The 25,250-nt window shown below is 39.9% G+C and overlaps 1 protein-coding gene across 8 annotated transcripts in view; it reads left to right on the top strand.

Moving 5' to 3' along the window:
• The first annotated feature begins 5,055 nt into the window (after positions 1-5,055).
• synrg (synergin, gamma) overlaps positions 5,056-25,250 on the top strand; it is a 43,472-nt gene continuing 23,277 nt past the window's right edge. For 3 of the 8 annotated variants that reach the window (XM_043259020.1, XM_043259018.1, XM_043259021.1), the window contains exons 1-15: positions 5,076-5,167; positions 9,720-9,760; positions 9,875-9,999; positions 10,093-10,220; positions 10,302-10,407; positions 11,185-11,296; positions 13,161-13,466; positions 16,814-17,089; positions 18,363-18,437; positions 18,525-18,721; positions 20,230-20,469; positions 20,548-20,684; positions 22,016-22,134; positions 22,459-22,521; positions 24,195-25,151. In XM_043259020.1, the coding sequence (XP_043114955.1) occupies positions 5,133-5,167; positions 9,720-9,760; positions 9,875-9,999; positions 10,093-10,220; positions 10,302-10,407; positions 11,185-11,296; positions 13,161-13,466; positions 16,814-17,089; positions 18,363-18,437; positions 18,525-18,721; positions 20,230-20,469; positions 20,548-20,684; positions 22,016-22,134; positions 22,459-22,521; positions 24,195-25,151 (2,917 nt within the window). In that variant the 5' untranslated portion in view covers positions 5,076-5,132. Of the gene's footprint in view, positions 5,168-9,719; positions 9,761-9,874; positions 10,000-10,092; positions 10,221-10,301; positions 10,408-11,184; positions 11,297-13,160; positions 13,467-16,813; positions 17,090-18,362; positions 18,438-18,524; positions 18,722-20,229; positions 20,470-20,547; positions 20,685-22,015; positions 22,135-22,458; positions 22,522-24,194; positions 25,152-25,250 lie in introns of all 8 variants that reach the window. The other 5 variants (XM_043259017.1, XM_043259022.1, XM_043259019.1 and 2 more) reach the window with 5 other exon arrangements.

Raw genomic sequence — 25,250 nt, 5'->3', positions numbered from 1 at the left:
GATTGATAACTGTGGTTTGTCTCTGATTTCAGATGTAAAAGTAGATCATATTGTAGGAATTTCCTCATACTAAATATTATACTAGTGTTTGCCCAACTATTATGCAATTTTACTGTCTCTCGCAGTTTTTTTATTTCTTTTCAAGGGAATTATTTTATGGCATTACCCATTATCAAACTGTCCTTCCTGCAACATTATATCTTCTTAAATCAGATAAACTTAAAGATGTAGAGCTTGTGTTGATCTCAGCCTTAAAGGTACAGTTCACCCAAAAATTATTTATACATTCATGTACCATGTATGAGTGTATTTCCTCTACTGAATGAAAGAAAAAGATATTTAAAAAAAAATATTGACAACCAAACTTTAAAAAAGTTGACGCTTTGACTTTAACAATATTTTTTTTCCCATAATGTGCAAGTCAGTGGTTACCGTCAACTGTGATGTTTCTCTGTGTTCAACAAAAGAGATAAAGTGAGTATATGATGACAGAAATTACTTTATCACTTTAATAGTCCAGGTGCATTTAGCTAAGATTTGGATCGTATCAGGATTGAGTCTGGGAAATATGTTGAATATTTCAAATATGTTGTGTTGTATTTTGTTCAGCAAAGTGAGTGAGGATCGAGTGCATGTCTGGAAGAAAACCTCCCTGTTGCTTTTTGTTTTCCTCCTACAGGTCTAAAACAACAATTTTTAAAATTCCCCACATAGGCTATTACTAAATTCGGAGGATGAGCTGCATACTGTTGATGGGAATGAAAACCACGCCAATGCCGTAGGGTAGAAGCTGAGAAAACATGGTTTCCTTAAGACAAATATGATGCTGTAATTAGATGAATTTACCATTCTGTTCAAACAAAACATTTACTTATTATAGGGGCCTTTTTAATAAAACAAGAGTTGTGATTTAAGCGATAGCCTTTTATTTTTACTCAGTTAACTCATTCACATTTACATTCACATTTTGTCTGAGTTTGTGTCACTCCAGATCGCCCACTAGGGCGGTTTTTTGACTGTTTTTGAGAATAGCTCTTCGTGAAGTGAATGAACAAATTAAACAAGATTCATTTTCATCACTGGAATCATCTCATTTAAGAAACTGCTGAAAACTCACATCTTTCAGCAATACCTGACCTCATCATAAAAAAAAAAAAAAAAAAAAAAAAAAAAAAAAAAAAAAAAAAAATACTCTCTCACTGTCTCTGTCTCTCTTCTTATCCCCCTTGTTTATTCCTTCCCTTCTGGCATGTACTAATTTGAACACTCCCTGTGACTGGGTGTTATAAGCACTTACACTGTCTGTTTGTCTCTCTAAAAAAATGAATCGCTGTTGTACTCTCAATTGTAAGTCGCTTTGATAAAAGTAATCTGCAAAATGACTAAATGTAAATGTAAATGTAAATGTAAATCTGCATTTTGTTAAATAACCTTTTTGGCAGAAAACATGGAGGTGAAAAGGTCGAACTTCTTTGATAATTTTCTCTTTCGTCTTGCTAAAGGTAATTTCATAGCTAGCGTTTAGTGTTTTCTATATAATACTGTGAATACATACAGCTTGAATCCATACAGGAATAATATTTCCTGATGTATTTTCTCTTTAAAATTCACATCTCACTCACACATCTCACTTACTACATATATTCCGCAAACAAATGTGTCTGCAGGTTGTAATAATTTAGCCAATAGTAAATAAAAAGACACACCCAGAGGAATATTTTGAGTAATTCTGTTAGCTTGATGCTAATGCTAATCGCAGCTCAAGCTTTAGCCCTGTTTACACTTATTCTGACTTCAAAACTTTGTTGTGGGCTTTTTGTCTTCATTTCAATGTGTCTTAAAGACACTCATAGAGTTATGAAAGAGCGCGTCCTGCTGAGTATACACTTGTAACCCAATGATGTCGCCCTGTTTGGTTATCAATGAGTCCTTTGATTTTGCTCCCAGGGAGCCACTAAAGATCTTACTGCTGCTCTCTTTTACTGCGCTGCCCTTAAAAGAGCAGAGGAGCACAGAAAGAGAGAGAGAGACAGAGAGACACAAATGCTTATTAGCATTCTGAGGAGGTGCTGGGTTAACAATGCAACAACAACAATACAGCAACAACAATGATTATAACTATTGTTTTAATGCAATTCAAGGACAGCGCTGCAAAGGCAGGCCTATAATTCTTGTATTTTAACAAGACTAATGGCATAAACACAATTAAGTGCTAATATTGGCAAAATGACTTACCAGTATTCTGCTGTTAATTACTTTTTTATAAAATGATGATTTGTCTGATTTTTGTCAGTGAATATTTTAAGCACATATACGCAAACCTGTACATCTAGATAGATATATCTCACTTCAGTCTCTATATATTTACTAAGCCCTATTTTATACGCATTCTTGAAACTTTTTCTTGAAACTTCCCAGACACAGTAGGGAAGGACTGGATCTTTGCTTCCGAACAAGACTCAGAGGTCAACATGAGAGCAAGATGGACACACAGAGAACAGAGGGAAGGGACAAAGGGACAGAAAATGGAAGTTACAAACTGAATGTAGCTGTGTGTTTAGTGGTCAGAAGAGAATGGGCACTACATCAACTCCAGCTGGGCCCCAAAGGGTTTTAATGGGCAGCAGAACCCAGCAGGGGTCAGAGGTCAGGAGGCCAATCTCTGCCAGGGCTAATTGGTAACACTGTTTCAAACTGAGATCAAAATTAGCCTTTGAAGATCTAAACAGTTCATAATGTCAAAATAAGTTTCAAAATAAGACATGCTGTATTTGATATATGCACATGTAATAATTTCTTTAAATATTTTCTATATGTTCTATATATGGATCACAAAACCAGTCGCTGGGGTATATTTGTAGCAATAGCCAAAAAATTTATTGTAAGGGTCCAAATGATCAATATTTCTTTTATGACCAAAATCAATGCTAAGAACTGTGATTTTCTCAATATTTAGATTTTTTTGCACTCTCAAATACCAGATTTTCAAAAAGTTGTATCTTGACCAATATTCTATATATAGAATATTCTTTAATTAAATTAAAATATAATTAAAATACAACGATTATATATAATATATGCATAATGTTGTATTTTGAAACATAGATTAGATAGATATATAGATAGATAGATAGATAGATAGATTAGATAGATAGATAGATAGATAGATAGATAGATAGATAGATAGATAGATAGATAGATAGATAGATAGATAGATAGGTAGATCCCACTGAATCCACACAGTTCATAAATATCCGAAAACATACAGTCAGTGAAATTAACCATAAACCGCTTAATGGATTGACAGCTTGACAGCATCTGGAAGGCTTGAGGCAAATGTGGTAGAGAGGAATAAAAATGTCATTATTAATCACTCACTGTTCTGCGTCTATTAAGGGGAAACACACTGCATTCAAAGGAAATCATTACAGCTGAGAAACTGTATGTAAACAGACATTTTCATGACCCCACAAACTGTGTAAAGGAATTTATCATTGCTGCCTTTGTGATACTTTGGTAGTTTATTGATCGATTCTCCACACAGACACGCATAGTGGATTTTGGAATGAGAATGGATCCATTCGGGCTTTGTGTCTAAATGGGAGCGAATGCATTCGGCCTTTCAGCTCAGAGACGGATCATACAGTAAAAGGCAGTGGTGACAGATAGCAGCGGCTGCGGGATCTGATGATTTATGGTGATTGGTGGGATGCTCTGAGTCAGTTGTGGGTTAATGTTCACCTGGGTCACAGAGCCACTGCTGGAACCTGCCTGTATTCACATCAGGCCCTCTGACGAGACTGGCCTCGAGCTAAACCCACCGCTCTCAGTGGGGAAACAGCGTCCTTCATAGCTCCTCAATGGATCCTAATGGTTATGTAAGGTGGCTATTCAGAAAGCTGAATGGGCTCGGGTGGAAGAGAAATATCAATCTTGTCCAATGCATTAACACAGCTAAACTCAGTACACCTCCCCATTCCACGGTACAAAAAACGAAACAAAAAACAGTGTGTATGTATCTACAGTATGCATGAATATACGCCGCGTGCGTATTAGGCATGTATTTTTTTTCCTAATCACATTTTACCAATTTCAAGTTTAATAACTACTAGTGATTATGCGTTTAATTACTTATAAGTGATATATAATTGACTCCTTATCTTCAGGTGTGCAGAATTATTAGGCAGGTTTTCTTTTACAGATAAATTGAGCCCAAAAAATTTGGTTCAACTCAGACTGAGATGTCAAAAATGATTAAATTCACATAAAAAATATTCAAAACTAATGCAGCTCCACTATTATACAGAACTGCAAACTTCTAGAGTGTGTGTACTGTGTATATGTAACATGTATATATATAAATACATGCATACAGTATAAAATATATATAAAATACAGTGAAAATATTCATGTACTTGCATGTATATATTTATATTGATAATTTAATAATATGCATGCATATTTGTGTATTTATATGTATTATTATTATTTAATTTGTTAAAAAAATAAATAAAAAATGAGGGGGAATCAACAAGTGTCCTATAGCATGAGAGGTTTATCTTCAATCTTAGAGGTTTGAGATTGAGATTGATACGCCAACTACCCATATAGAATGAAAACAAAATGAAATAGAAATTAGAAATACAACTGACTATTTGCTGAAACCCAAAGATAAGACTCTTCAGGCCCCGTTTTAACCCCTTTGGTGGGAATTGTTTAAAAGCGGCGTGCAGCGCCCCCTGGGACGCACCAGAGCCCGGTTGAGGTCTGCGGGACAAACATTGCAACGGCGCCATCGCCTGGCCAGCAGGGGAACTGCAGCGACCGCAGGCGGCGGGACAAGTGCAAAAACCGTGCCATTCACAAAACATCCAAACGACAGCAACGTGCAAGACACGCACGATACAATAACTCACATGTATGTTTGACGGTTTAAAGAAATGTGCAAAAAGTATTATTATGAGACCAAGACAATATTTTATATAAAAAGCACTGAACTCCAATGTATCCGATCGGACGCTTCCGTTTATTTCGATCTTGATCAGGACGTTGGTGACGCAGCCGACGGAGTGACCCCGGAAGTTGCGCAGGTCTCTCCTCTCGGGTGACGTCACTTCATTGAGCTGTTTAAGATGGCGCTTCGGCCCGGATCAGGGGGAGGTGGCAGGTACGGAATTTCACACTTTAACGCGCTGCTATCCGTTTTGCTCTACGTGTGCGCACCGGCGTGAGTCGGGACGTGTTAACTCGCGAGGCTTTCTTAAAAGTCGTCGCTCGGGGCCGCGCGGTTTCACTTTGTTGAGCGCGGCGTCCGCGGTGTTAATGGCTGATGCTGGTCAGCTGGGGTGGTGATGTGACGTTTGTCATACTGCATCACAGCGATCAGCCGTCACGTTTAGATTCGGTTATAAGCCTTCGCTTTCCTGCCTTTGTCGTGCACGCTGATACGCAACGACACTGACGTTCAGACATTAGCGTTATATCGCTTGTCAACCGACTGACTACCACCCAGAAACGAGCGTTTGTTTGTTGGCCGTGTCTCAAAACCTAGTGTACTGCCTTCTTAAACAGCCTTTTAAGAGTCTATAGGCTTGTCGGAGCGGTTTAATGGTTGAAGACGCCCTACTGTTTTATTCGAGCGCATTGTTTTTTTTTTTGTTCTACATAATTCTTAGCTGTTTTTTCCCTGTTAAAATGTTTTGCATCCTCATCCACTTTTCCCCCATACTCGTTAGATAATGCAAATGTAAAAACCAACGCTCAAACGTATTCACGTTTCATTTTTTTGTTCTTGTGTAAATAATATTGCAGTTATCTTGCAGTTTTCATAGGGAAACCAGGCAAGTACTGATACTGGCTTTGGGTTCACAAACCCCGGAGTATGCAAAATATTCAGAAAATTTGCAGTTAGTCAAATTTTGATTCGGTGTCAGTTCAGTTAATGATTTCATGCCTTTTGTTGATGCTAATTAAAAAGAAAAAAAATTAACTGATGTTGATGAATCGGATTGCTAGCACAGTATTTGTTTTGCCGTCCAATCCGAAGCAATTGAGTATATGACTAAATATTCCATTTGATTATTAATGTCTAGAAAATGCGACGCTTCAATGAATCCTCGCATGCAAAAACTTACATCTGAATGTTGCAGTACAAAAATGAAGTTGGATTGATCTCCTATTAGTTGATGGACGTTCTTCACGTTGTTTTTGGTTCATATCAAGATTAAAAGGGAGACCAGAACAGAACAGCCATGACCGGCATGATTTATGTTTGCAGATGAGACATCGGGTCCTGATCTTAACAGCTCCCAAACATATTCATAGCTGTGCTGGATTTCTTGTTTCCTATATAGTTGACCGGATCAACATCGTATCGCCCTCATGGGTGTCACTGAGCTTACAGGTTTTAATACGGGGCCAGTAGGGCACTTAAAATGTACCAAAGTTTTATAAAGTAGACTGCATAACTGTCAAAAAGGATCGAAAGGCCAGCTTCATGTTTTATTTACCTAGAGGGCTTTAGTCTCTGCTGAACTGCCTGAATAATGAATGTCTAGTTTCAAACGGGGCAGCACCAGGTAATGCTGATACCTGCCGTGAAACTAAATAACCACAGGGCTCCACATGCTGCTTTGTTTTAGCGTTATAATAAAAGTTCGACTGCGTATTCCCGAATAAACGTGGAAGGATTTTTCAAGCAAGCGATGAGGAAAATGCTTGCTCGCGTGAAGTCGGTGACAAATTGCATGCTGCTGAAAATGAACATTTTAAGGAGACAAAATTGGAAATTGCTCGCAAGAGCTAATTTCGAGGCAGTTTTTCAATAACCGTGCAACAGGAATAAGCGGTTTGCGGAAGAAGCCTCTCCGTGAACTTGGGTTTAGTCTGGTGTCTGGTTATCTTCCATATGGTTGCGTCTCTCAGGCAGCTGCAGTGGAGGGCATGAAGAGTTTATAGGAACAGGTGTAACTGTATTGTTGCTGCCAGCATCCTGAAAGATGCTTATCAGGTCCGAGAGAGTGAGGAAAAAGGACTGAAGACGGCAATGTCAGAGAGGCGATCTGTTATTCTGTTTGAAAGTCACTAAATAAATAAGCCTGCCCACCCACATGGAGCCAACACAGGGTTTTGACGCTTCTCAAATTCCCATATTGAGTGCGGGAAGGTAAGAGCTGGTTATCTGTGACGGGGAAAAAAAAAAAAAAAAAAAGATTTAGGGACTGCGGATTTTAGGTTTATGTTATACTTAGGGTTGGGTGTAGTTTGGTTTTCTTTGATGCTGGTGCGAAATCGGTGCTTTTAACATGGTTCCAGTGCCTAAACATCCCGATAAGGACGGACTGGCCGATAGCGCTATAAACAAAAAGCTACATCAGATCATTAAAGGAAGCATTTGGCTGCTGTTGTGTAGTAAAGGGTTATAATGTTCTCTTTTGTTGGACAACGGGTTTAAAGTTTAGATTTAGGCATTTTAAGCGTGTTTAGCTTAGCTAGTTAACACAAGTGTAACTCCTCGCATGCTCTTATCTCCCAAGTTGTTGTTTTTTTTTTTTAAATCGAAATGTGAACACACTCGAGTCACTACAAATGCTTGTAGGGTTTGTCGTTCAGGCATGGCACCGAACTCCATGTTTTGATTCGGTTCTGGTTACTTAGGGATGCTGGTGCCATACTGGTACCCAGCGCTAGTTATGATTAGAGGTTTGTTTAATTAAGTTGAAATTAAAGTTCATTTAAGTTTGTTCTCTGCCAGCGGAAGGCACTGTTGGAGGGTAAAGATCGAGGTTTATCAGGCATTATAAGCTAGGTGAAATTTAAAATGATATCCAAAATTTTCTGAAGACGTTTCCTTACAGTACAGTAATATAAAAACACCCTCGCTGGGTTTTGTTTTTCATATGTGCATTAGGATGTCTGTATGCAGGAATTATTTGAATGATATTCTAATTGACCGCTTTGCGGCATCACAGATACCGGAAACCAACGCTGTGATCCAAACATTCATTGTAGTTCTTGAAAAGGGATTCAAAAATAAATATCTCCCTTTGGTGTGGACATTCTTAACTTTGTAGATTTATTATTTTATGTATTTTTTTTAAATTTCTACATTCAACTACAATTCGACTACAATTGTAAAAAGTGAAAAAGCATAATAGGACCCCTTTAAGTATTCAGCTTAAATTTAGCAAATAAACCCTGTAGCTATACATCCTTTTTACTGCAGATTTTTGATTTCCAAATTAATTGTGATGATCAGGACTTTACTATTAAGAATCCCTAAGATGAGATGAGATTTTAGGGTATGTTATTGGAGGTTCGATGACCAATATTAAAGAAGTCAGCTCTTTGAACCGAAATGGATCATAACTGCTCAATTATGTTCAGAGATAATACAATTTAAATGCAGTTTTTACTACTTAATTGTATTTGCAAATGTATTCCTTTATAATATTTTTATCTGCCTGATATATGCTAATGCCAGTTTATTGTAAATCTGCATAATATTATTAGGCTTTTAGAAAAAATATTGTAGTCTCCAGTTGGTGTAGTCTATTGTAAAGGCTCTGCTAAAGCTATTAATATTCTGTTTTAAATCTGACGTTTGCATGCATTTCTCAAGGACATAAAGTTCTGTCAGTAAAGCTCATTCTCAGGTTTTATAACCAGCTTTGCTCGTGGATGGATGGATGGATGGATGTTGGCAGTAACACTTTAAAATGGTGGCTAGACGTGATCTCCCCACCCTGATGTCACAGCCGATCTCTCTTTGAATGTTAATCTGCCTTAATCCAGCGTTTTATTTTTCTCTCTTCTCCCTCTGTTGTATCTCATTCTCTGTGAGCCTGCGGGCGAACAGATGCAGCACAGACAGACACATCGCTCTGAGCCAGAGAACCTCAGTGGAGCGTTAGCCCACATTTCAGACTATTGGCAAAGAAAATCAAAACTAGACTAACTGTGGATGAGTTACTTCTGCAATTAAGACACCAAATGTGAAATAAGGCAAAGGTTTTAGGTTTCAATACAAGAAATGTTTTTGCAATTCTCACTTATTCTTTTTGAAAGGAATTCAATAAAAGGAATACCATATACCACATTGTGTGGCATTGTTTAAGGTATTTTTAAATTATTATTCTAATAATTTAACAGTTGCTTGTTGATGTAAAAAGACCCAAAATGGATATTTTTTTGGTGAACATTTTTCCTCGTTGTTGGTGTAGTCCATCCAAGTTGTCAAAACATGTAATAGGAACAAGGGCTAATTAAACGTCACTGATTTAAAAGAATTTTGGCTTGAAATTTTGTTCCCCTGTAGCAAGTATCACTAATATTTATTTAATAGTTATTTTTATAGGCTCTCCCTCTGAGCATAAGTGTTTTTGAAGAATCACAGCTTCATTCCATGAGGAAACTATTTAATTTATTTCTTACCTGTGAGAGCAACATAATGGACTGCCAATATTGGAATGATTTGATTTTTACTGCTGCGCAATGACTTGAAGAACCTTCTGGAATAATGGACTCAGGCTGTTTCATAAATGTTTTCTCCGTTGTATGATTGATTGGTTGCCTTTAGTCAAAATTTCCCTCCGTCTCTTGAATGCAGGGGGCAATAGTGTAAAGACATTAACTTCACACTGAAATGAGCTTCGGGGCTTTGAAATGGGCAGCCTGGTAAATGACTACAATATTGAACGTGTCTGTCTCTTCTGTTTCAGTTTTATGTACCCTGTAGGAGGGGGCATTGGACCACCGCAAGGTAAGCAGCTGGCATTTCGCCTCTTTTTTTACATTAGATCATTTTGTCAGTTTTTCTCCATTATAACATTTTAAATGGAAAACAATATTAAAAACTTGTCATTTTTAATGGCAGGAATGATGCCCATGCAGCAGCAACAGCAGCAGGGCTTCCCCATGGTCCAGGTCATGCAGCCCAACATGCAAGGCATGATGGGAATGAATTTTGGAGCACAGATGCCTGGTGCCATGCCGATACAGGTTTGATTTATACATGTTAGCTATCAAAAATAAGGACACCAGAATCGCTATTCTCTCATGATTCCCTCGTTTGTCTTGATCTCATGTTTCTAGGGTGGGATGGCGATGGGCATGCAGACGCCCGGGATGCAGTTCATGGGTCAGCCTCAGTTCATGGGCATGAGGGGCCCGGGGCCACAGTTCCCTGCGGACCTACAGAAGCAGATGGCGGAGGAGCACCAGTGAGACTTTACATATTCACGCTGAAGGAAAGTTCAAAGTTTGTACACCAAAACCCGTCTCTGATCAGTGTGTTTTCACAGAAAACGTCTGGAGCAGCAGCAGCGGATGCTGGAGGAGGACCGGAAGAGAAGGCAGTTTGAGGAGCAGAAACAAAAACTACGCCTTCTGAGCAGCGTCAAGCCCAAAGTGAGTGTCACTTTGATTGTTGTGTAGTTTAATTTTCACTATATTAGCATCCAAATAAAAGATTTTTTTTTTTTGTTTCAGTTAGTGTAATTTATTTTGTTGGCTGTTTTGTTGTAAGATTTAAATAGCTGTTTAAGTTTTTTTACTTTTTTTATATATACATTTTTATTTAATTTTAGTATACTGAATATTGTGTATAGAAATGTAACATGTAGAAATGTTACATACATGCATACTATATATATATATATATATATATATATATATATATATATATATATATATATATATATATATATATATATATATATATATAGAAATGTAACACATGTATATATATATATATATATATATATATATATATATATATATATTATACACCCATTATAAATGTGATCCTGGTTGACAAAACTTTGATTGAGATTTATATATAAACTTCAAGCTGAACAGGCTTTCTATTGAATTGTGATTTGTTAGGCTGGCTCAATATTTGGCCGAGATACAACTATTTGAATATCTGGAATCTGAGGAAAAACAAAATTGCTGTAAAAGTCCAAATGAAGTTCTTAGCCATGCATATTTCTAATACAAAAAAATACTTTTTAATGTTTTCTGAAGGAAATTTCTTCAAGTATCTTGATGGAACATGATCTTTGCTTAAAAGAAACTTCTGTTACTTAAAATATTTCAAGTATTTTGACTAGTTTCAGTATGACTTAACTATAAACACTTTATCAGCTTGTCCAAATTCAAAACAAAATTGCTATTTTTGTACAGACTGGGGAGAAGAGTCGTGACGATGCCTTAGAGGCCATCAAAGGAAATCTAGATGGGTTCAGCAGAGATGCCAAGATGCATCCAACACCATCTTCACAGTCTAAGAAACCAGGTACATGCAGTGACACTTTCCAGCTGCCTGACTGCCTTCAGGTCATTTGCTTTTCAAGTCCCTGCTCGTGACGTCAAGGGTCGCATCAGTGGCCCAGACAGCTTTTGACAAGGCCACAGTGACTGTCGAGCGCTGAAGGACATTACCAGGGAGGCACTCACACGCTGTTAAAGGCATAGTGCGCCCAAAATAAAAATCCTGTCATCGTTTACTCATCTCTGAATTTGCTTTCCCATGGAACACAGAAGGAAGATTTTGAAGAATTGCACTGGATGCTGTTTGAGGTGCATTTTTGTACAGGTTTGGGCTGACATGAGAGTGAGTAAATGATGACAAAAAATGTTTTTTCAGTGAGCTATCCCTTCATAGTGTTTCTATTCTGCGTCAATGCAAACACACTGCATCGTTATCATCGAGTCAAATAGCTGTTTTATTCCTAGCAGCCACCAGGAGGCCCTCCAGATGTTTCCACTGAGTGCTTCCTTATCCTCTTTGTAACGCATTATTCTTCACCTTCACACTCTGGTTTCACCTCTCACACCTGCAGAAGAGCTTCATATCTAGTATCTAGTATCTCACTGTATCTAGTGAACTGCTGCAACTGTTTAGTTTGGAAAGAAAACTAGTAGCCGGGGTCCAGAATGTATTTGTTACTACCTCTTCCAGTTGTAGGTGAATTAAGGAAAGAATGAGCTCATCATAAATATTTATTACAGGCTATTTTTGTGTTGGTGGTTTAATGTCAGGTTTGGGGTCAGTTTGTTTTTAAAAGAAGTCTCTCATGCTCATCATGCTTCATTTATTTGATCAAAAGCACAAAGAAAAGAGATTGCTATTAATGTTTAACAATTTAAAATAACTTTTTAATAAACTTTAATTCTAATATATTTAAAAATATGCAAACTGAATTCCAGCATCATTACTTCAGTCTTCAGTGTCTCAAAATCCTTGGCAAATCATTCTAATATGCTTATTTTCTGCTTGAGAAACATTTATTTTTTTTTCATCAATGTCGATAACTTTCGTGCTGCTTAATAGTTTTGTGAGAACTGTGAAAAATCAAAAGAACATAATTTATTTGAAATAGAATTATTTTGTAGTATTGCAAATGTGTTTACTGTCACTTTTGATTAATTTATTGTGACTTCGCTGAATAATTGGTTTCTTTTAAAACATATAACTGATTCCAACCTTTTGAAATGTACCATGTTAAAAAAATAGTTTTGGATTTGGATCGCATGTGTCATCAGTCAGAGGTCAGACTGTCATTCTTAAAATTGGACTTAAACCATGAAATGTTGCAGTTTGTTGATACCAGCCAACTGGCAATTAACTTTGTTTATTCACTCACCAATGCCAATTTTAACTCCGATTTGGTTTGAACATTCTTGTTTTACATCCGTAATGTGACTTTTTTTTGAGTAAAAAATTTGTGCAGATATTAATTGGATGGTAAGATATGGATGTACCATAGCTGACTGCATTTAGATGAACGAGGCTTTGCTAAAATGTTGCTTAAATAGTTAAGCAATGTTAGCAGGCGAGGAAAAACTAGCTTTTTTCCTAGACAATCATTCATGGGAAGACAAAAAAAGTGTCAAGCAAATAAAAAAAGGTCAATTTTGTTGTCACGTCGGCTTGAATTTTGGACCCTGATATGTATAAACAAGTACATTTCCATTGACATTTTCATTTAAAGGTTGCATTTGTTTTTGTGTATTAAAACAGCAGCATCAAGCCTAATGAAATTCAGTACCCTTCTGTTGTTCTTGTAAAACCGTTTCTCGTTTTTTCAGTCTGTCTGTGAGGTCATAACTCATAATGTGTGTTTTGTCTGTCTCACTCTCTTGTTTGGTTTTTGCAGACTCATCGCCATCTCATTCCTCTGTCACCTCTCATACCCTTCCTCCTGCTTTCCCCGATGACGACGATGAGTTTAGTGACTTTGTGCAGGGCCCCGTCGATGCCTCCTCCTCCTCATTCCCCCCTTCATCCCTCCCTCCGTCCTCCCCTTCGCTGAGAGCCGCTCACATTAGCCAGCCATTAGACACGGGGCCTGGCCAGCACCCCCCTTCCTCCCCTCTCCCTCACTCTGTCCCTTCATCTCTCCCTGTCTCACCTGCCATCCAACACTCTTCTGTCATCTCCAGCTCCCAATCTGCATTTCAAGGTAACGCCCCTCTCACAGTTTCTCACTTTGCCATGCCATCGATTATTAGTACCCAGTAATCAGTGGTTAGATGCCATAACTGCACTCCTTAGTGTGCAAAAAGCGTGTTATTCGTGTTTTTGGTAGATTCGCTTTACAAATTAGTTGTTAATATTGAACGGTGACATATCTGGGATTGTACTTGCCAGCCAAGCAACTCCCATTGACTTGAATGAGAATGGTTATGGATGCCTTTGTTTTTTTCAGATCTTTTAAACATTTTTGCACATAACTCCCATTTTGCTCTGCCGATTGTGACAGTGTACTGATAAGGAGCTCAGAGTGAAGCCTGCATGGAAACGTGTGATTGATAGTGTTGCAAGTTCAAGCTAAAAACATTTGGACACAATTTATGCCATGGTGTCTATTACCAAAGAAAAATTGACAGATGAGGGACATTTACCACTGACTGTGGCTCATCTTTCAAACTGTTAGCATACTGTCAGTGCAGTAAAATTCAAGGCATTTTAACTATGACTACATTTTTCTATTACGTGATCAGCCAGTTATGTCATGACTGAATAGTTCCTGTTTCTGTGAAGCTTAAAATGAAGTCTATTTTTATTAGGGATGTCTAAATTATGTACTAAATAGGTTTTTGTTTACATAATGAGAACTTTGTTTACATAATGTGGGTATATTTAATGTGCATATATAAATACAATCACATGCGCGCGCACACACACACACACACACACATATATATATATATATATATATATATATATATATATATATATATATATATATATATATATATATATATATATATAGTGACGGGAGGAGCCAACGACAGACACAGTGGGCGTGGCGTCAGGCCTCGGAGAGGCTTTTATTGACAAAATAATAATAATACAAAATAAAGTGTCCATGGGAAAAGTGTCCAAATAAAAGGGGATCTGGTGTCCTCGTCGTGCCGCTGGGAAAGTGAAGGTTGAGGCCGTGTTCCAGGGGAAGGGTCCAGGTAAGGGGCGGAGTCCGCGGTCGCACGCGCTCCCCTTTTTCTGGCCCGGGCGCGAGGGGCGGCGGCTTCTTCGCGGCGTCTCCGTCGTTTCTTTGCTCCGGCGGCAGAGTGGGATGAGCTGTGTGCTCACAGCCTGGACTACGGAGGTCCCACGACGCGCTTCTCGGACGGCGGCGGGTGAGGTCCATCACGCACCCTTCCTGGACCCACGAGGACACCAGCGTGCATGCGGGGAAGAGACCGGTCTCCCGAGGAGACGCGCGTCAGGTATTTAACGGCGACGGTGACAAGGCTAATCCCCTTCAGGTGTGCCTCGTCACACGCCGCCAGACCTGACCGATACCACGCCCCTCCTCTCGAACACACCCACTCCCGTCGGGAGCCTGGTGAAGGGCGGCGAATAAAGGACGGGGTGATGGTGACGATAAAGAGGAGGGGCAGCCGACTCGCCACATTCCTCCCCAAGCCGCCAACCCCGTCAGGCGGTCGCCGCCACGCAGGAGTGCTACCTTCCTCAACCAGGCTCCAGCGGTCCGGAGTGGGCGGGGCAGGGATTCCTCTCCGGCAACTCCTCTCGCACCGGGACAGAGAAACCGGGAATTAGTCGGAATGCTCAACCAGCCACCGGGTAAATGACAGTAAACGCAGGCGTCACTTACCCTTCCTGGTGGCTGGGAGCGAGTCTCCGTTGTTCCTCCGTCCCGGCATGGATACCAGCGAGAGGGGATGATGTCATCAGGCGTTGCCCAACTGTGCCGTCTAAGCTCCGCCTTGCCCGCATTCTCCACCACTGTGACGGGAGGAGCCAACGACAGACACAGTGGGCGTGGCGTCAGGCCTCGGAGAGGCTTTTTATTATTAACAAAATAATAATAATACAAAATAAAGTGTCCATGGGAAAAGTGTCCAAATAAAAGGGGGATCTGGTGTCTCTCGCCGTGCCGCGGGAAAGTGAAGGTTGAGGCCGTGTTCCAGGGGAAGGGTCCAGGTAAGGGGCGGAGTCCGGCGGTCGCACGCGCCCTTTTTCTGGCCCGGGGCGCGAGGGGCGGCGGCTTCTTCCGCGGCGTCTCCGTCGTTTCTTTGCTCCGGCGGCAGAGTGGGATGAGCTGTGTGCTCACAGCCTGGACTACGGAGGTCCCACGACGCGCTTCTCGGACGGGGCGGGTGAGGTCCATCACGCACCCTTCCTGGACCCACGAGGACACCAGCGTGCATGCACGGGAAGAGACCGGTCTCCCGAGGAGAGACGCGGTCAGGTATTTAACGGCGACGGTGACAAGGCTAATCCCCTTCAGGTGTGCCTCGTCACACGCCGCCAGACCTGACCGATACCACGCCTCCCTCTCGAACACACCCACTCCCGCCGGGAGCCTGGTGAAGGGCGGCGAATAAAGGACGGGGTGATGGTGACGATAAAGAGGAGGGGCAGCCGACTCGTCGTCACAATATATATATATATATATATATATATATATATATATATATATATATATATATATATATATATATATATATATATATATATGAATAAGCGTATATATTTTCTAAATATACTGAGTGTATTTTTTTATATATTTACATGATCACGGTAACACTTTAGAATGGGTAACGCTTAAGTATTAACTACGACTTTTCCCTCAATAAATTTTAAATTTGCTGCTTAGTAGTTAAGTTTGGGTATCTGGTAGGATGTACATAGCTAATATTCCAGTAATATGCATGCTAATAAGAAACTAATAGGTGTAACTGTAAAATAAAGTGTTTTTATTGTAAAAACATTTTATTTTGGATGCGATTTAGTTATGATTAAGTGGTTACTTACCTGGCTCTTTTGTAAGCAGTAGGACTTCTAGAACATACAGTAGAACATATGTTTTTGACTGGAACTGAAACGCCCTACATAGTCAGCAATTTTCTTGATAACACACATGCCATAAAACTCAACTTACTATTTATTTCAACATACTATATGCTATTTTTAATCAGTAGAGCATCTTCCTAACCTAATTTCATAAATGAAAAATTTATTTTTTATTTAAAATGAATATCTATACTTCATTTAATGGCATTTAAGTATTTATATATTTAAAATTTTCTTGACTAGTGACTTGACTTGACTAGTTTTTTCTTTAATCTTGTCACCCTGTAATTTGTATTCCAATCTGCACAAAGAAAACATGTAGTAATGCCTTTTTTTTTTTTAATCTTTTATCTGCATTCCAACTTTGATACATTTAAGTGCAGTAGGTTTTTGTCTTGTACATTCACATAGTCATGTTTGGTTCTTATAGTTAAAATATAAATTACTACAGTTCAATATGGCCTCTGTTCCTAACTGATTCAGGCCCATCTCTAGAGGAGAAGATGTTCACATCTTGCGATTTGACAGCTGATAAGAAGGCCCAGATTAGTTTTAGGCCACGCCAGGCTCTCTCTGAGCTAAATCCCAGAGTTCAGGCCACGGCACAGTTCCACAGCAGCACCAGAGCCCGAAACTGGGCCCAAACTCAAGATGACTTCAAATCAGCCTTCATCATAGAGACGGCACCAGAGCCTCTACCTGCTACTCAGGCACCCCCTGCAGCAGACAACCCACCCATCCAGCCCACTAGCACCAGTGGTGAGAAGAAACATCTGTGATTTCAGCCCGCCTCGTTTTCAAGCTTCTCAAAATTAACAACTCGCAGCTCGAGACTTCCCGTGTTGCCTCTGTTTGCTAATCATGAGACATGCTTGGTTTAGAAGGGCTGATTTCTTACCTTTTTTCTTGTTTTAACAATCTTCATATTTTGACCTGATTAAACCTAACACTTCTCGAAGAATATCCAAGTAACCAGATCTGTCCTCTTACTTCAGCTCTTTGCTAAAGCAGATCCAAGGCATTAAATGGGAGAAACGCATGGGCCTAGAATCTTTACCCTTGAAGACAATGTTCTCTTGAGCATGAAAAATGTTCAAAGATATATGGAAAAAATAGAGTAATATTAAGATAACATGATAAAAATCTATACTGGATGAAGAAATGCCAAATTCAGATCTTCTGCCTACTGTCTCCGAAACATTTATTTTTTTCTCCTGAACATCTAACGGATTGTGCACTTGATCCAAAGTATGTGCATGTGTGGGAACGTGTGTGTGTATATATATATATATATACTGCATTTGCTTTCTTGACATGCTCTATAAATTCTTGCACTACATTTTCCAATTTCTCTGAAATGATGGTTCTGGGTTTTTTAGGTCCAGAACTGTCCAGTCCTTCTCATGGAGGGCCACCTTTCTTCAGGGTTTGGCTCCCAACACACTAGCTTTAGAAATTTCTGGTAATCTTAAAAGACTTTGATTATCCCGTTCAAGTGTGTTTAATTAGGTTTGGAGCAAACTTGGAGGAGGTGGTCCTTCTCTATCAAGATTGAACACCTCTGATTTAGTGTGTCTACTGAGCCCATTGGTGCCGCTATAGGAAGGAATCAATTCCAAGATTCATTGCTAATGATGCTTACTTGGGGGTTTATTCTCCGTAGCCCAATTTTAATCATTTGCCTAATTTACTTCTCCACAGGACGCACAGTTTTAGCACAGATTTCAATGTACACTTTGGCAATGCATGTAATGCATGTGTCTTCTCGGTACAGTATGTTGTCAATCTGTTTGTCCTACAAACCCACCAGCTCTCTGCTCAAGACAGCTGAGCTGACTGCAGAAGCAGTGGGAGTCTTTAGTTTGTCTGTGCATGGTGTCAGTAGTACATCCGTGCTGGGCTTTGCTGACAGCAGGTGTGGGGGACGTCTGACTCTGCAGTAGGCACATGGGATATATGCTGGATCAGTCTTGAGCACTCTTAGCATTAGAGTCCACAAACATCTCACTGTTTCCATGTCCATCACAAACAGGTGTGGGTGTCTACCCCCAACAAGACATGCAACCTATGGTGCCGGCCTGGTTGTACAACGACTCGCTCATCCCAGGTATATTCTCTTAATGCTATTCATTTTTGCATCAATTCATAGTTCTTCATGTCACGGCATCTAATCCCAAATGGTTGCTCTTCGCAGAGTTGTTTAAGAAGGTCCTTGAGTTCACCATGACACCAACAGGTATTGACACAGCCAAACTCTACCCAATTCTGATCTCATCGGGTCTGCCACGGGAAGCTCTCGGACAAATCTGGGCCTTGGCCAACCGCACCACACCTGGAAAGCTGACTAAGGAAGAGCTGTACACTGTCCTGGCCTTGATTGGAGTTGCCCAGGTAGGCTATATTTCACTCTTTCAGAAATTGCACAAATGAACTTTAAGAGAGTTTTGGGAAGTTAAGTGCATTTTTAGGCCAGAGGTGTGGGGATTTTATCATTTTCCCTTGCTGCAGTTACAGTCCTGTAACTCATGGGACCCTTTCAGTAATAACACATTTGTTATGCAAATTTAAAAGCTCAATGAGGAGCCACTCTTCCAGTGCTTCGGTTTTGTAGAGCAGTAAAGAAAGGAAAAGCTCTGGAGAATGCCAGAAATGGCATTGAAAATGGAAGTTGACTTTAATGAATATTTTAGGCAAACAAATCAGACAGCCTCTTGGTGGAGGGGGAAACAGACATCTGGATGGAGAAGGAGGTCTATTGTTTGACAGGCCTGCTTTTTAATTCCGTTTCCCTGATGAAAGACGTGCCATAAATTCAGTGTTTCTTCACGAGGCGTGTTGAATCGCTCTTGTCTAATAGCTCACTAAATCATTGTTATGTGTGTGGAGAATATCAGTTTTAATTGAGTGTCTTATGTTTATAGCAGTGCCTCATCTTAATGACTGTCGGTAATCAGCGTTTATCAGTCTGCTTTCAAAGATCAGTGCTACTTGTTATCGTTGACGTTATCATTCTGCTTTAGCGCTTCACATTTAAAGTTTCTCCTTAAAGATTTTTGGTTAACAGGGGATGGTGCACAGCTCCAGTCCTGGAGGGCTAGTATCCTGCAGAGTTGCATATCAGTTCCAATTTAGAATGACACATGGAGTCAAGATTGGATGGCTTGAAGTGTTTGTTTTTTGTGTATTTGCTTTTTGTTTATGATTTAATTACTGTGGAATTTTAAATAAACAACATGAGCAACAGTCTTATGTCAGTTTCATACAGATCCTAGATAAAACAGGTTGTATCATTCTATTGATTAGCTTTCACAATAGTGTTGAGCTATCTATATACATCTCGTCTGTGATCATACTGTAATAGTTTTTTTTAATGATGTATGATATTTACATTTATCTGGTATTTTGCAAAAAACATTCAAAACACTGCTACAGAGTATATTACATGAAGTCTAGACTAGTGCACATTTAGTTATCGATTAAAAAAAATCATTTTATCAAATCCTATTGATTAAAATATCAACATCCCTCTTTCACAATACCTGATATTAGTCACATTAAAGGCATAGTTCACCCAAAAATGGAAATTCTGTCATTTAATTACCCTCATGTTGTAAGACCTTCAGAACACAAATTAAGATGTTTTTGGGGAAATCTGAAAGCTTTCTGATGTCACATGGGCTATTTTAACGATGTACTTATTACTGTTCGTGACCTTGAATTTGTCAGTTGAAAATCATCAAATTTCATCAAAAACATTTCAACTTGTGTTTTGAAGATGACACAAAGGTTTGGAACGATGAGGATGAGTAATCAGTGAATTTTAAATTTATGGGTGAACTAATCGTTTCAATGACTTAACTAAACCGCTCTAAGTTTCATATTGTGGTTGTATTCTCTAGAGTGGTCTAACAGTCATGAGTTTGGACATCCTGAGTCAGTTCCCCTCTCCGCCTGTGCCCAATCTACCCACCATGGCTATGGCTATTCCTGCTGTCCTGCCTCAGCACCAGCAGCCCATCATGACTCAGCCACCCGTGTCCATGGCAATGCCGGTCGCCGCGCCTCCTGTCATGAGCATGACCCCAAACCCCCCTGCACAACCACCGGCCAGCTTCATCACCAACTTCCCTCCTGTTCAGGTAAACAGCAGACTCTTTACTATTTATAATAATTGCACTCTTATCGCTCAACTGATTCATTATGTTGGCTTGCATTAGGCTGCCAAGGCTGATGATGACGATTTCCAGGACTTCCAGGAAGCTCCCAAAGCCGGCGCTGGAGATGATTCATTCACAGATTTCCAAGGAGAAACAGGAGGAGCGTTTCCCAGTATGACATCATCATCCCAAAGCGGGTAAAAGCGCATCTTTTCATTAATGCATCATGGTTGCACATATTTTTTATGTCATAGAAACTGCTTAGAGAAATGCAGCGTCCTGTCATCTCTCATTAGTAGTTTCTGATATTGTTTTTATGCTTCGTTAATTCCTCCAGACTCTGTTTGCTCATCTGGAGCATGGAATCGCTCTCCGCTTTGTAATGACTTGTAATAACCTGCCCAGCTTAACAATTAAACCCCCACCATTTTTTTCTAACGAACCCATTTCAATGGACAGCTGATAGGCTCATTTCATTTTATTTCTGTTCACATCTGCAAGATTTTATGCTCCCAGGGAAAATCGGCAAAAGGCAATTATGGAAAGCAGGGAGGGAGAGGTTGGAGAGTATATTCGCTGAGTGCCACGGCCTTTACCGGTCGATCGGCTTCACTGAGCACAAAGAATCCTTTTGTTTTAGAAGAATATTTTGGAGCTTGAATGTGTCAGATTGCTCGCTAATTAAATCAGTGAAAAGGAGAAGTGTTGAAAATAATACAGGAAGTGAGGGTGAGAGCAGAGGTTTTCTCCTGTGCTGGGAATATCGCTGTTATGAGTGAAGTGATCCAAGACGGAGAGAAGGAGAAGAAAGAAACTTTTGTTTAGAAAATACTTGAGCTGAATTTTAAGTTGCAACCACACACTGATAGTATGCATTTTGCCAGTGTGACCAGTAAGATTGTTTTCTTTAAAAGAAACTGATGCTTTCTTTCAACGTGGATACAATAAATTGATCCAAAGTGATAGTGAGCACAGCAGTTTTCAACCATGATGATGATAATAATGAGAAATGCTTCTTGAGCAGCAAGTCAAGCACATGAGAATGATCTGAAGGATCATGTGACACTGAAGACATAAATGGAGAAATGATGCTGAAAATTCAGCTTTGATCACAGGAAAAAATATTTAAAAAATGCTGATTATATACTGATGTTTCTAAAACACTGTGTTCATGTGTAAACATTAGCGTCCAGCAATTTTTTTTTACCTTTAAAAATGTAAAAATCACATTTTCCATTTGTTACCATCCTTATGCATGATTTTGGATTTCTATTTTCCTTTTGTTTTAAAATAAGATGAACTAAATGCTAATATTAAATGGAATGGCGGTGATGGAATGCAAATTAGGCTTATGCCTCAGGCTTTGTGTGTTTAGTCTACATTTAGGAGCATCAAAGAACAAAAATAAGCATCTCAAAACTAAATACAATGTTTTGGCTTGTAAATTAGGTTTCTAAACTCTTTGTAGCTTGTAAAACTCTTTGATCTGTTTGGACTGACTGCTGTATGTTTTGTCTGCTTCATGCAGTGTTCCTGCCATGCTAACTCCAGTGTCAGGGTCTTCATCCTCCTCCTCCTCTGATAAATACGCAGTGTTTAAACAGTTGTCAGTGGAGCAGCCTGCAGAGCCCACAGCTCCTGTCTCAGGTAAAACACACACACACACACACACACACACACACACACACACACACACACACACACACATCCATTAAGCTCTATTCACCTCATTAGCCCGTTGAGGAAGGCAGATCTCACAGAAGACTGCTGTCATATCGGGTTAACTTTTAAGACTGATTCTCTTGTCTAAATGCATTCATGACAAGACTGTGTGGCCCGCAGATGTGTTTTGCATAAATTTATCCTGCTATTTATCACATTCCTGCAGCCCCTTCCATCATTATTATGGTCTAGTTAAAGAGCACACTTTACTGCTTCTACACCCAGGCATTGTTTACGGTTTTGTTCCAGATTCAGGGGACAAATACAGTGTTTTCCGAGAGCTTGAGCAGCCTTCAGACAGAAAACCAGTTGGTAAGCAGATGCATGTCTGACATGGCACGAACACATCAAGTACACAACCCAGATCTGCTTTTTACAAGACTACATTTAAAGTGCCCTGATTATGCTTCATGAAAAGTTCATATTTTGGTTTTGGGCTCCAAACAACAGGTTGGCATGCATGCAAGGTCAAAAAATGTCTTTGCATTTATTTTTACCTTATTTGCTCAACGACTCCCAAATGATTCACTCAGTTAATTTCGCCAAACCCCTCCTTTGCGTGATGCTAATCTGTGGCGATTGGTTGATTTTTAATTTCCATTTCATAAGCAGCGTTTGTGAGTGCAGTGCTGTTTTGTTTTTCAGCTGTCACCAGGGAAAAATGCTGTTTTGCGGCATCTAGTGGCAAAGATTGAATTCACTTTTTAATTTCAATTAGTTGCGAAATATACTTGATGCCAACATGAAACGGCTTGGAATCTGTCTTTTCAGAGACAATGTCTTAATACACGGTGCACTCTCCGATTTAAAACTTTGCAGGATTTCTTACTGCGTGAAAGGTTGTTTTCAAAAATCCATAATGGGGCACTTTAATACAACTGCACCAGGCTATTGTGTGTTAAGTTTGTTGAAGGGCTTCGTACACTGATGTAGGTGTGTGTGCGTGTCCCTGTCTCACTAGAGCAGAATCCAGTGGGGACAGCTCTGAGAGAGCCAGTAAGTCAATGGTTGCAGTGATCTCTTCTTCAGAACTCCAGTAGTAGTTCTGTTCTTTTTTCTCTAACTTTTGATTCTTTATATTTCATCTGTGTGTCCTTCACTTCTAGTGGTTGATCAAAGTAGTTTTTTTGGGGTTTTTTTTATTGGCCTTTATCGATAGGTCACAGTGGTTAATGGTTAATATATTGCTGGTATTTATAAGATAATATCATTTAGTCAATACAAAATGTTATTGGAAATGTACTATTTCATTAACATTTGTCTTGTTGTTGTTATTAATAATCAATTTGATACTTATTTCACAGTATTTAGCATTTAATTTATAATTGCGGAAAAAGAAAGTTTAATTAACTGAAATTGTGTATTTTTGCATACAAGTGCAATAAGCTGTTGTTGTATGTATATATATATATATATATATATATATATATATATATATATATAATTTTTGTGTAATTGTCAAGTATTTTCATGGCTCATTGCACTTAATTGTTTTTTTTTAATGTTAAGCTCATAAGCACATTTCAATCATGTTTTTTTTTCATGCATCAGTCATATGTTATGATTTTCCTTTATCATGTAGAACTGCTTAAAAAAAAAAAAATCAATATCAACTAGACTTTGTCCAAATAATTTGTTCTACCACTGGACACTTCACTACAATAAAATGAGAATGGATTGACTGTGAGTGTGGTGTTGTGTGCTGAGATTTAAATATGCTGGTAAATTTGCTATATTGTTATATCGTCACACTAAAATTCTTCAGTTCCATTGTGCCACCTTTTTATTTCAATTCAGCAGTCAAACGCAGCTTGCGTTAAGCATTGCTAATCCATTTTTCTCTTTTTAGGCCCATGAAATGGAGCTCTGGGCAACTTGTAGGCAAACTCTGCATTGTGCCATGCCAGCTCTCTGTCCTTTTGTTGTTCTAGTGTGAAATGCAGTTTGCCATGCCCTTCAATTGTTTTCTTTTCGTTTTTCCGCAGGGGAGGGATTTGCTGATTTCAAGTCTGTCAGTGCCGACGATGGCTTCACAGACTTTAAAACAGCCGACACCGTCTCTCCATTAGACCCACCAGACCAGGCCAAGTTCCAGCCAACTTTTCCTCCTCCTTTCTCTTCTTCTCAATCTCTGTCCCATTCACAGCCAGCCTCTCTGGCTCAACCCAGAAATCCTCTCAACATGGCAGACCTGGACCTCTTCACAACAATGGCTCCTTCTGCTCCCACCGCCACGGTTGACTCCAAACTCAACCTGTTCCCTTCAGCGCCACCATCCCTGGTATTGCACTCAGCTGCGAAACCTCCCAGCGCAGGGGGTGATGACTTTGGTGATTTTGCACTCTTTGGCTCCTCGGCGTCCTCTGAAGTACCTCCCACCACCTCCGCAGTAGGGAGAGGAACTGGGGTGATGGTTCAGGACGATTTTGCTGACTTCATGGCGTTTGGGAGCTCTAGAGATCAGAGAAACGAGACTAGCACTGGAGAGGGTTCTGGAGAGGCCCAGGCGGAGACGTCCCAGCCGAGGCAGCAAATCAGCACTGATAAGTATGACGTCTTCAAGCAGCTTTCCCTGGAAGGTGGCCTGGCTTACGACGATAACAAAGAAAGCGGCGGGGGGTCCTTCTCATCGCTCAAGAGCGACAATGACGACTTTGCAGATTTCCAGTCCTCCAAATTCTGTACGGCGCTGGGCGCGTCTGACAAGAGTCTGGTGGACAAAGTGGCCGCCTTCAAGCAGGCCAAAGAGGACTCTGCCTCCGTGAAATCCCTGGACCTCCCGTCCATTGGGGGCAGCAGCGTGGGGAAAGAGGATTCGGAGGATGCGCTCTCAGTACAGCTAGACATGAAGTTGTCGGACATGGGTGGAGACCTGAAGCATGTGATGTCTGATAGCTCCCTAGATCTCCCTGGTTTGTCGTCACATCAACCCCCAGCTGCAGGTGAGGAATTAGTACGCTTGCTCTGGTGAAGTATGGTCGACTCTGTCTGTCGCCACTTTCTCTCTTTCACACATGCTCAGACCACTCAGCCTCTCAAAG

This window comes from Puntigrus tetrazona, chromosome 15 (genome assembly GCF_018831695.1).
Source record: "Puntigrus tetrazona isolate hp1 chromosome 15, ASM1883169v1, whole genome shotgun sequence".
NCBI lineage: Eukaryota > Metazoa > Chordata > Actinopteri > Cypriniformes > Cyprinidae > Puntigrus > Puntigrus tetrazona.
The sequence above is the reverse complement of the archived record's forward strand: the minus strand, read 5'-3'. Positions and strand labels throughout refer to the sequence as shown.